This window comes from Silurus meridionalis, chromosome 6 (genome assembly GCF_014805685.1).
Source record: "Silurus meridionalis isolate SWU-2019-XX chromosome 6, ASM1480568v1, whole genome shotgun sequence".
In the NCBI taxonomy this organism is placed as follows: Eukaryota; Metazoa; Chordata; class Actinopteri; order Siluriformes; family Siluridae; genus Silurus; species Silurus meridionalis.
This window is the reverse complement of record NC_060889.1, coordinates 21,987,793-22,000,046: the sequence shown is the minus strand read 5'-3', so window position 1 is coordinate 22,000,046 and position 12,254 is coordinate 21,987,793. Positions and strand designations below refer to the sequence as shown.

The 12,254-nt window shown below is 37.4% G+C and overlaps 1 protein-coding gene across 3 annotated transcripts in view; it reads left to right on the top strand.

The window, feature by feature from the left end:
* Positions 1-3,503, top strand: part of LOC124387022 (butyrophilin subfamily 1 member A1-like) — a 47,786-nt gene extending 44,283 nt beyond the window's left edge. For 2 of the 3 annotated variants that reach the window (XM_046851114.1, XM_046851113.1), the window contains 4 exons: positions 1,254-1,280; positions 1,511-1,537; positions 1,983-2,012; positions 2,151-3,503. In XM_046851114.1, the coding sequence (XP_046707070.1) occupies positions 1,254-1,280; positions 1,511-1,537; positions 1,983-2,012; positions 2,151-2,710 (644 nt within the window). In that variant the 3' untranslated portion in view covers positions 2,711-3,503. The remainder of the gene's footprint in view (positions 1-1,253; positions 1,281-1,510; positions 1,538-1,982; positions 2,013-2,150) is intronic. The other variant, XM_046851115.1, reaches the window with a different exon arrangement.
* Positions 3,504-12,254: the final 8,751 nt, after the last annotated feature.

The following is a 12,254-nucleotide window of genomic DNA, read 5'->3' as shown; positions in this document are numbered from 1 at the left end:
GTAAATTTTTAACCCTATAATCGGTGCATTCTTGAGCATGCACAACAAACATTCCCAAGTCACGCCGGATATCCGGTGGAGATCACACATTGACAAGGCACCTATGGCTTCCTTTATATGCCAAATAATTCAGCAAAATAAAACACGCCCGTATTGTCCTGATTGCGCCGCCCAGACATGGGACAGCCATCACTACCACTTTAGCAAATCTATCTTCTTCTTTCAGCTGCTCATGTTAGGGGTCGCCACAGCGGATCATCCATCTCTATACTACTCTGTCCTCTACAGCTGCCTCTTTCAAACTAACTACCTGCATGTCTTCCCTCACCACACCCATAAATCTTTTCCTTGGTCTTCCTCTTTTCTTCTTTCCTGGCAGCTCCATCCTCAGCATTCTTCTACTGATATACCCCATGTCTCACTTCTGCACATGTCCAAAACATCACAATTGTGCCTCCTTCACTTTGTCTCCAAAACCTACTCTGCTACCTACAACTCCACCTCCTGTTATTTACTCAATGTCACTGTCTCTAAAGCATAAAACATAGTCTTATAAACTTTCCTTTTCACTCTCACAGATACCAATCTATCACAAATCACTTCTTCCACTCTTCTCCACCCACTCCACCCTAACTACACTCTTTTCTTCACTTTTCTAACACACTCCCCATTACTTTGCACTGTTGACCCCAGATACCTAAACCCATTTACCTTCACCCCCTCTTCTCCCTGCAACCACACCACTCCACTGACCTCCATCTCATTCACACACATGTACTCTGTCTTACTCCTACTGACTTTCATTCCCCTTCTCTCCAGCGAATACTGTCACCTCTCCAGGCTTTTAACCTGCTCTCTATCATCGGCAAACTTCATAGACCATAGAGAATCCTGTCTGACCTCGTCTGTCAACCTGTCTATCACCACTGCAAACAGAAAAGGGTTTAGAGCCGAACCTTGATGCAGTCCAACCTCCACCTTGAACCAGTTTGTCGTTCCTACTGCGCACTTCTCTGCTGTCACGTTGTAATCATACATGTCCTGCACCACCCTTACTTACTTCTCTGCGATACCTGACTTGCTCATACAATAACACATTAGCAAATATATAACAGGAGAAAATCAGATGTCGCCAACTGCAATCTGATTTGTGTGTTTACTGTAACATTTTTAAAATGCTTAATCTAGTTAACACTTCATGCATTTTTTTTATTATTATTTATTAAAAACTAATTCATCTCTTTAATTAACAGAGATTCAACATCTGAGACAAAATGCAGGTAAGAATGAAGTGCTTTTAAAAACATTAAAAAACATATATGGGAAAATTGCATATACACTTTGCAAGTTTGGTGCAAAATCATATTCAAATGTTTGGATTTCCCAGTGAGCACAGTGGTATCAGGAAAATTGAGCCACACTACCCAGGCACTGGCAAGAAAATGGCTGAGTCATTTATTTTAATACTGTTATGTGTTTAATATTAACATTTAATAACCTCTATTTTCAGAGCAACAGAAACAGGAGTTGAAAAATGGTAATTAATCCTTAACTTAAATTTTATTTTTCCTATTTGTTAAGAATTTTCACCTCTTTGTTTGTACTGATTAATGCTAATATCTGGATATTATCAAGAAACAAAGAAGAAGAAGGGTTTGTAAAAGTAGAGAGAAACAAACACATCAGTCAGAATACATTAAATTACTTGTGTTCTGAAATTTAATAACCCTTGAGCTTGTTTATTTTATCACTCAATCAAACTCTCCTTTTTTTTATTAATGACAACAAGGTGGAGTTTCACAAAGGTGCAGATCAGGGCAGAGATAAGAATTTACAGCTCTATTTTATATCTCCATGGAATCCATAATCTCCAATTATGTTTCCTTCTTACTGATGGCAATAAACTTGTTTTTGTCAGTAGTAGATATTTATTTATTATAAGTTATTAATTATAATTATTATTTTATTGTTACTTTTTTAAGAGATTATGAAGAGGATAAAGATGTTTGCAGGTAAGCACGAATGTTTGCAGTTCAAGCAGTTTCTCGATTGTATTTATTACATTTTGTGTGTCTGTGTAAGTCTATAACACTGTATCCCTGAATGAATAATTAGTTTTGTTTTGAAAAGTGTCTGTGTTTTTCTCTCAGTGGATGTGACATTGGATCCTGATACTGCTCATCCTAATCTCGACTTGTCTGAAGATAAAAAACAAGTGAAACTTGGAGAAAAAACACTTCAACTCCCTAATACACCAAAGAGATTTAAATATCACTCTGTGTTGGGCAAGCAGAGTTTCTGCTCAGGGAAATTTTATTATGAGGTGGATGTTGGAAAGAAAACTGAATGGACATTGGGAGTTGTGAAAGAAAGTATTAACAGGGAGACGTGGGTTAAACGGAATCCAGGCAGTGGATTCTGGACCATAAAACTGAGGAATAACACTAAGTATAATGCTAATGCTGATCCCCCTGTCCCCCTCACACTGGGAGAGAAGGTGGAGCTAGTGGGGGTGTTTGTGGATTATAAGGAGGGTCTGGTCTCCTTTTATGATGTGAACTCCAGATCTCTTATCTACTCTTTCCCTCATCAGACTTTCACTGAGAAACTCTATCCATACTTCAGTCCTAGGTACAACGAAGATGGTAAAAATTCAGATGCAATGAAAATCAGTGATTTAATATTAACTTTATACAGTGGTCCCACGTAACTCACCGGGAGTTACGTTCTTAGACCCCCTGCAAATTCCAAACAAAATTTTTGACGCACCCCTGCAGCCCCTATGGTACCTTATTAAATTCATAAGTAAGGTTTTTCCTTTTTGATGCATATTCAACAGAAAATGTGAAGTAATGGACACAAATGCTTTATTTAATCATATAAAACTAATAATAAAATAATGTGTTTTGAAAAAGTTTATGAAATTATTTAGTGAAAAGAGTTAAAATGTTACTCCTAATGTTCCTGAACATTCAGTCCCTCTGCGGATTCATGCAAAGTTTAAAATAATCCTCAATTTGCTGTTAGTTAGGTTCCAAATTAGAACCTGCAAATTTTCAGAGCCGTGAGTTCCAAACCACAAATTATCGGGGGTTGATTGTATTCCATAAGGCTGCATAGCTGCATATAATCATCACTTAGCTAGTAAAATATCTACTAGTTACAAATTGATTGTGAAACATTACTTTAACATATAGAAAGTGTATCAATGTGCTTGTTATCTGATCTTAGAAGATTAAAGATTTCTAAAAACTTCTCTAAAAAAGAGAAATGTTACTCCAGTTACTGTATTATTTACTTTAAATGCTGTTTAAATGATGTCTATCTGAGACTTTGAAAGGAGGTAAATGTCATATGAAGCTTAGTCAGGTGCATCAGTGACACTTGTATTAGGGCTGCAACTAACGATTATATTGATAATCGATTAATCGGATACAAAGCTTTTTTTTAATTCTATGTTTTGCTTATTATAACTAAATAAAACCCTAATACAGTGTATTTATGTATAAAAGTGTACTTAAAAAATGCAAAAGGCACATATTGAGTTTAACCATCTTCAATTTAGACATTTTAAAGCTTAGTGTTAAATCTTTTAAATCTTCCTGTAAAAAAAGTTAAATCTTTCTGTAAAAAATGAATAAATGAATAAAAAAATTCAGTATGCAAAGTGAAGCAATTTGTGTACATTACATTTGTATTGTGTTTTGCAGATGGCTAGTTGACAACTATGCTTAAAAAATCTATTTCAAATATAATACATTATTTGTACAATTTTTGTTTAACAAATACACAAAAGATTTAATCATCTAGAACATAAAATTCATGTAATCTTGTATAATAACTAAAATATATATATGCATAAATTAATATACAATCATTGGAAACCATTTGAATGCAGTAAAGTTGCAGTAAATCATGTTTGAAAACAGATAAGTTACTGTTGGGGCAGACAAATGCTATAAAAAAAAAAATGAAATGGAGAAACACAGCAAGATAACAGGCTTGTTAAAAAAGTCTAACATATACACTGGTGTACAAATGCATAATCATTTGGTGAAAACCACAACAGTGACTAAAAATGTGATTATTTATTGCTGCTGTTATACTGCGGTTAAGACAGCCGCAGTTTGAAAATACAGTAAAACCCTGCTGTACGAGCATAATTCGTTGAAATTTGCTCGTAGGTCCATTTGCTCGTATGTTTGAACTCATTTTCCCCATAAGAATGAATGTAAAAGCGATTTAATCCGTTCCGAGACCTCATTCGATCGCTTATTTCTGCACTTAAAAAGTATTTGTAGTCTATTTTTACAAACAAATACACCGCAAATTACCGTAATAAACATAATTTAACACTTACCCATGTGATAGTGGTTGATTGTGAGTGTGAAACGTGCACAATGCTCGTAACATCCTTGGTTTCCATGGCAATTCTATTTACTTTCGTTTTCAACAGCACCATCACTGATTTTCTTGGGAGAAAATTTATGTGCATTAAAAATATAACACTAAAAAAGTTTTTTGCTGCACTGAACAACAAAAGGAAACGAGGGAGACGTCATTAACTAAGCGACTGATACTTTCCTCGACCGAAAGCAGGGAACCAGCAGCATGGGTTTGCTCATGCCTCCGAAAATTGCTCGTGAAATAGGGTTAAAATTTTGCAAGTAAGGTCACTCGTATCTCCGTTTGTTAGTACTATTAGTTGCTCATACATTAGAGTTTTACTGTACACGGTCAAGCCAGCCACCATTTTTTTTTACGTGCGCATCTAATCGTGCACTTACGGTATGGGTGGTGGGAGTCGTCAAAATAAATGTAAAGATGCTTCAGAACAACGTTTCTGTTATGAAAAGATCATTAAAAAAACAAAAAATATGTATTATAAATAAGTATATATTATATAATATGTATTATAAAAAAAGAAATTAATAATAATAATAATAATACAATTTATTGTTTGTGGTGTTAACTATCACTGAATACATTTTCAGGTCGTTCTAATGTACAATTTGTAGGATACTAAAAAAAAATAAAAATCAGTGCATTTGAATCACCATATTCAAACACTTTTTATTTTATAGGTTTGCTCAATCTTTCAAATAATTCGTATTTAGAGTATTAATGTCTATTATTGTCTTACATTTCAAGTCATTTTACTCTACAGTGAAAAGTAAAGGCAAAATCAGTGCATTTGTATCTCACAATATCTCATATTCAAACATTTATTGAACATTTTACTTTATAGTTTTTCTCAATCTTTTAGCATTAACAACATTTTTCCCAACTAAAAATCACCACTTAATACAGTTGAGGCTTTGTAAATTTTAAGGAATTGTAATTCAGTCAAATATATTAGTGTAGAATATTAAAGCATTATGTGGATCTGTGTATGTATCTATAATCTGCAGAAATTGATGAAAGTTGCATCACAGAGAATTTGGGGAAAATTAATTAGATGTATGGATAGATTAGATGTGTGTCTTTCAACAGACCCTTCACAATATGGAGAAAGTAGTGATTTATAATGGAAATAATTAGTGATCAACCAGTATGGGATATTTTTATGGCTGATACCGATATTAAGAAAATCTGGTTTACTGGCCGATATGAGGCTGATATGATACATGTAATTACAGTCAATAGAATGCATGCAGAAAATTAATAAAACTAAGTAAAAATATTTTGTGCACAATATAACGTTCTCTGAGGCATTTCAAAAATATTTACTAATTTATACATTTGTACAACTTTACCATGTGTTTGATAAAACCTCTACAAGAAGATTTATATCAATTAAACCTAAACTCAATGAATGAAATAACACTTCAATTAATGTTTTAATGAGGTAATACGTCAGTGATGTAATCCTCCAGCCATTTTTCAGAATGAAAAACAAAATGCATTTCAGTTAAAAATGCTGTGTTTAATGGTCTTTTATATGTATATGTGTAATTCCATGTATTTTTTGTGCTTTAATTTTTTTTTGCATTTATATTGCATGTGTGTCCCCAACCCGGAATCACTGTTAGGCTTCAGATCTGAGATCTCAATGTACTGTTTAAATAAGACTTTGTTGCACGCCAGAGTGTTATTGTGTGTAACACAATTTAGCATCATGTTAGTAAGTGAAAGGCGAGTGGTCATTTTACTGTCTGTTAGACACTGCTGTCACCAGATAAATAAATAAATAAATAAATGGATGAATAAATGAAATATGCCTTACTTCCCTGAAGTCCTTTATATTCCCACAACACTCTCATCCTTCCCACCAGCTGAAAGAAAATAAAAACAGTGTCCAATATTTAAAGCTGCTTGAAAAAAAATGTTATTTAGAAATATGTCAATCTAAGAAGCAAGCAAGAAATAATTAAGGAAAAAACAAAAAGCAGCAAAATTTTTATTTTGACAATCAATTTTAATCATCATCTTCTTCTTCTTTTTCTTCTTCTACTTCTATCGGCTTCTCCCATTAGGGGTCGCCACAGCGGGTCATCCGTCTCCATACCCCCCTGTCCTCTACATCTGCCTCTTTCAAACCAACTACCTGCATGTCTTCCCTCACCGCTTCCTTGGTCTTCTTCTTTTCCTTCTTCCAGGTGGCTCCATCCTCAGCATTCTTCTACCGATATGCTCCATGTCCCTCCTCTGCAAATGTCCAAACCATCTCAATCTCGCCTCCCTCACCTTTTCTCCAAAACATCCTACATGCGCTGTTCCTAAAATGAGAGATGAGCTTCCGGTGACGTAGCTTCCTGTGTTTGACTTGTTTGCCGCGAGTTCCGTGTTTGTATTCGTGTTTATATTCGTTTGTTTGTGTTTTTCTCTTTTAATAATCCTAAATTGTTTGTCTTCCTGACTTGTGCCTGTAGTCAGTTAAACTCGACTACCACTATATCTTCTCTCACTTTATCTTATTTGTGTATCCGAAATCTGTTCGTGATTATGAGCACTATGCCGGCTGTGTGTCTGACTTTGAGCACAGGTGAGGACTCGTTCGATTTGCAAGCGGTGGCGTTGGAGATGGAGGTTTTGGAGAAACAGATTCGCGAGCTGCATGAAAAGCATGCCCGGCTCCGAGAGCGGAAAGCGGCGCTGAAACATCCCGGCGGACGCGCACTCGTCCCAGGTAAATTCCGGGTTGAACCTAACGCCCCAGCACCTCAACTCCGCGTGTTTCTCTGCCCAGACCCAGCGCACCTACATCTCCGGCAAAGGTGCAACACGGACCCTGGATGCGGCAGCAGCGGAAGAGACAAGCAAAGCCCCGGTCGAGGACGTCTCCCCGCCACCACTACAGGCCTTCGAGATCTCGACCGAGAACCGCCGCCTCTCCGCGAGACGGAACGCGACACTGTGATTCTCGGAGATTCCATCGTCCGGCATGTCCGCGCTACGAGCTAAAGGTAAGGTGCACACTCGCTGTTTTCCTGGTGCTCGTGTTCTTGATGTCGCTGCGCAGGTACCCGCGATCCTGAAAGAGAACTTCGGAGCGGTTGTTCTTCATGCCGGAACGAACGACACCAGGCTGAGACAAACGGAGATATTAAAGAGGGATTTCAGGATCCTGGTGGAGACGGTACGCAGCACATCACCCACAACGAGGATCATAGTGTCAGGACCTCTTCCCACTTACCAGCGAGGGGCTGAGAAGTTTAGTAGACTTTTAGCTCTAAATGAATGGTTACAGTCATGGTGTCGAGAACATAAACTTCTCTTTGTTAATAACTGGAACTGTTTCTGGGGCGTCCTAGGTTCTTCCGCCCTGATGGCCTGCACCCCAGCAGAGTTGGAGCAGCAGTGCTATCAGATAACATCTCTAGGATACTTCACACCATCTGACTGGTAAGACATCAGGAAATCTTCGACAATGAGAACACGCATACAACAGACCAAATAGTTACAAGTTCACACACAGCCCAGTTTATAGAAACTGTATCTATTCCTCGTGTAGCAAAACCAAGAAGTAAATACACAAGATCCAGAAACAATCTCATTGAAGCTAAAACTGAAAAATGCCAGATAAACAAACACCAAAAGTTCTAAAGTTTGGTCTTTTAAACATTAGATCACTTGCACCCAAAGCACTGATTATAAATGAGATGATCACGGATAATAATCTCGATGCACTCTGTCTCACTGAGACCTGGATTAAACCAGGTGATTATATGGGTCTAAACGTGTCGACACCGTCAGGATATGTTTATAAGCATGAGCCGCGTCAGACTGGTCGTGGGGGGGTGTAGGAACCATTTATAGTGCCTCTCTTAATGTCAGTCAGATATTAGGATTCAGTTTTAAATCATTTGAAGTGCTCGTTCTTAAAGTTGTACTTTCAGACATACATAGAAAACTCGCTCTGGTCACCGTGTACAGACCCCCAGGGCCCTACGCTGATTTTCTTCAAGAGTTTGCTTGTTTTCTATCAGATCTCTTGATCAATTTTGATAAAGTGCTGCTTGTAGGAGATTTTAATATTCATGTAGATGATGTAAACGATGCTCTAGGATTATCATTTATTGACTTATTAAACTCTTTTGGGGTTAAACAAAACGTCACCAGACCAACTCATCGCTTTAACCACACATTAGACTTAATAATATCCCACGGAGCAGATATACTGATATAGATATTTTACCTCAGAGTGATGACATCACAGACCATTACCTCATACTGTACACACTACCGGTAGAGCAGATTAGCCGTGTTGCACCACGTTATCGACTTGGTAGGACTATTGTTCCAACCACTAAGGACAGATTCATAAATAACCTGCCTGATTTATCTGAATTTCTCACTAAACCCATAACTACTAATAATCTTGATGAGATAACTAAGAACATAGACCTTATCCTCACTAGCACATTAGACACCGTTGCCCCTATCCGGTTAAAAAAGGTTAGAGAACAAGCACCTGCACCTTGGTATAATAGTCATACACATGCCCTCAAGAGAACAGCACGTAATCTGGAGAGAAAATGGAGGAAAACTGAATTGGAGGTATTTAGAATTGCGTATAAAGACAGTATGCTCAGCTACAGACGGGCACTAAAAGCTGCTAGAATTGTGTTCCATCACAGTTTAGTAGTGAGGACTTTATGATTTTCTTCACTGAAAAAATAGATAACATTAGAAAAACAATTGTGGCAGTTCAACCTCTGACAGCATCTCCTGAGACAGTGTTACCTTCAACTCCACAACTCCACTGTTTTACATGTATAGGACAGGAAGAGCTGTATAATGTTATTGCCAAAGCTAAATCGACAACATGTCAGTTAGATCCAATTCCTACTAAATTACTGAAGGAAGTGTTATATACAACTGGTGAACCTCTTCTAAATATTATTAACTCCTCACTATCTTTAGGTCACGTCCCTAAATCCCTCAAGTTAGCAGTTATTAAGCCCCTCATTAAAAAACCTAATCTGGATCCAAACACATTATCAAATTACAGACCAATTTCAAATCTCCCATTTATGTCTAAAATTTTAGAAAAAATTGTCGCTGCACAGTTATGTTCCTACCTGCAAGAGAACGTCCATTGTTATGCTGATGATACTCAACTATATATTTCATCTAAACCAGGCGATACAGCTCAATTAACCCGGATAACTGAGTGTGTTAAGGAAATAAGAGATTGGATGACCCATAACTTTCTACTTTTAAATTCTGATAAGACTGAGATTTTGCTCATCGGCCCAAAAACTAGTATACAGACGCTCCAGCATCTCAACCTGCATTTAGGCGGATGTTCTGTAACCACTAGTTCAACGGTAAAAGACCTGGGAGTTATTTTAGACAGCGACTTGTCCTTCAAAAATCACATCAATCAAGTTACAAAAACAGCCTTCTTTCACCTTAGAAATATTTCTAAGCTAAGAAATATGTTGTCCATATCCGATGCAGAGAAGCTCGTCCATGCGTTCATGACCTCCAGAATAGACTACTGTAATGCGTTACTAGGTGGATGTCCTGCATCATTAATAAACAAGCTTCAGTTAGTCCAGAATGCAGCAGCCAGAGTTCTTACAAGGTCAAAAAAATATGATCACATAACCCCGATCTTATCGTCCCTACATTGGCTTCCGGTTAAGTTTCGAATAGACTACAAACTATTACTTCTCACTTATAAAGCACTAAATGGTTTGGCATGTATCTATCCAGTCTTTTAACACGCTACAATCTGCCACGCTCCCTGAGATCTCAAAACTCTGGGCTTCTAGTAGTTCCTAGAATAGCAAAGTCCACTAAAGGTGGTAGAGCATTTTCACATTTAGCTCCTAAACACTGGAATAGTCTTCCTGACGGTGTTCGGAGCTCAGACACACTCACCCAGTTTAAGTGTAGATTAAAAACATATCTTTTTAGCAAAGCCTACACATAACATACGTCTCACATCATAACCTTGTGCTCCAGAACATCTGATCACATGCACATTATCAACTTGTGCTTTTAATATCATGAACAGCAGCCATGCTAATTCCTCTCCACTGCTTCTCTTTCTCTCCCCATCCCGAGACACCCTGAGGTTTGGCCAGCTCCAGTCACCTCCCACCTCGTGATGATTACGGACCTTGAAGAAGTAGATGCCGAACTCACAAACATCCCGAACCATCTAGAGACGTACCAGTGCCATTTGGATCCCGCTACATGTGTGGAGTTTTGACATTGGACCTCCTGGAGTGTTTAAAGGCTCTGGCATGGAGAAGCTGATGCTGGATCTGTGGTGATCACAAATGCTGAGCTCATAAAACTCGGAGCTACTAACCATATAGACTGTATAAGACTGCAGAAAGAACATCACTTATAATCTTATACTCCAGTAATCATGTTAGTTCTCACTCTCCAGTGTTCTGTATTGTTGAAAGATTTATGATCAAACTCTTGATGTCACCCAGATGAGGATGGGTTCCCCTTTTGAGTCTGGTTCCTCTCAAGGTTTCTTCCTCATAACATCTAAGGGAGTTTTTCCTTGCCACAGTGGCCACGGCTGCTCATCAGGGATAAATTCACACCATTCACCTTCACTGTTGATTTGTGTAAAGCTGCTTTGAGACAATGTCTGTTGTGAAAAGCGCTATACAAATAAACTTGACTTGACTTGACTAATCCTGTCCATCCTCATCACTCCTTACAAAAATTAAAATTATACAGTCTTCATGAATAAATCTCAACTGGTGTTGACTGACAGGGACATTTTTTTTAAATGCGTTATTGTAAAAATGACAAAAATATATATATTTTTTTATGTTTTCAATTTTGTTGAACTTAGTATAATGTTTTAATTGACAATTAATTTGTTCTATAGACATAATGTCCTCTATTTGCTTATTTTTTCTTTATTTAGTGCTCATGTGGTGGAGGGAGTATGCCATCGCCTTGTGGGGGAAATTTTTCACTTGACTAAGGAAGACTGTGTGCGCAACGAGATCCTAGTCCCCCACCCAATGCTTTTAGTCTTTATACAAGCATTATTTGTATGTTGCACCTATCGTGTTGCAATATGTGAATACTCAAGATGTGATGAGGTGGGTTTCAGGATTTATTTTATACACAGAGGCCACCTGAAGAATGTGTATGCAGAAAACCCAGAAAGTAAATGTAGCTGACTGCAAAACCACCCTCCCCAGAACTAACAGGACAGGTAAGATGCCCCCACTCCTCAGTATAAGTGAGACAGAATTAGTGCAAACTGTTTCAACTTAACTAAACTTACATTTATTTAAACTAAATGGAGTTTAAGCTCAGCCAAAAGAAATGTATAAAAATGTAGAAAACAATGAAGGGCAAATTAACAAATGTGTGACTGTTTCAGTTGAATCAATTACAACAGATTACAAGTTGTCTCTTTTGTTTTAACCACAAGGGACAGTTCCCATACACAATCTGTTCACTTAGACCCTCAGGGAAATTCATTTCAAGGTTAAATTCAATTCACTTACAAAAACAAAAAATCACTTTGACTCAGTTCAAAAATAATCGAAGAGTTTTCCACCAGATAGGGACAAAATAAAGAAAAAAAGATTTACAGTCCATTAAAAATTTCTCATGGTCCATCAAAGTGCAAAAATAAAAGATATGGATACAATTTGAGGAAAATTTACAATTCAACAACGTTTTGCAACTTACACTTTCGTTTTTTGCACTAACAGAAGAGGGAAAAAATGTCTTGCTCTGAGCATTCAGAAGTGAGGGAACAAAATAATGTACATCACTCTTTTGGCTGTGGATGAGATGCTGGATGAATTCCAATG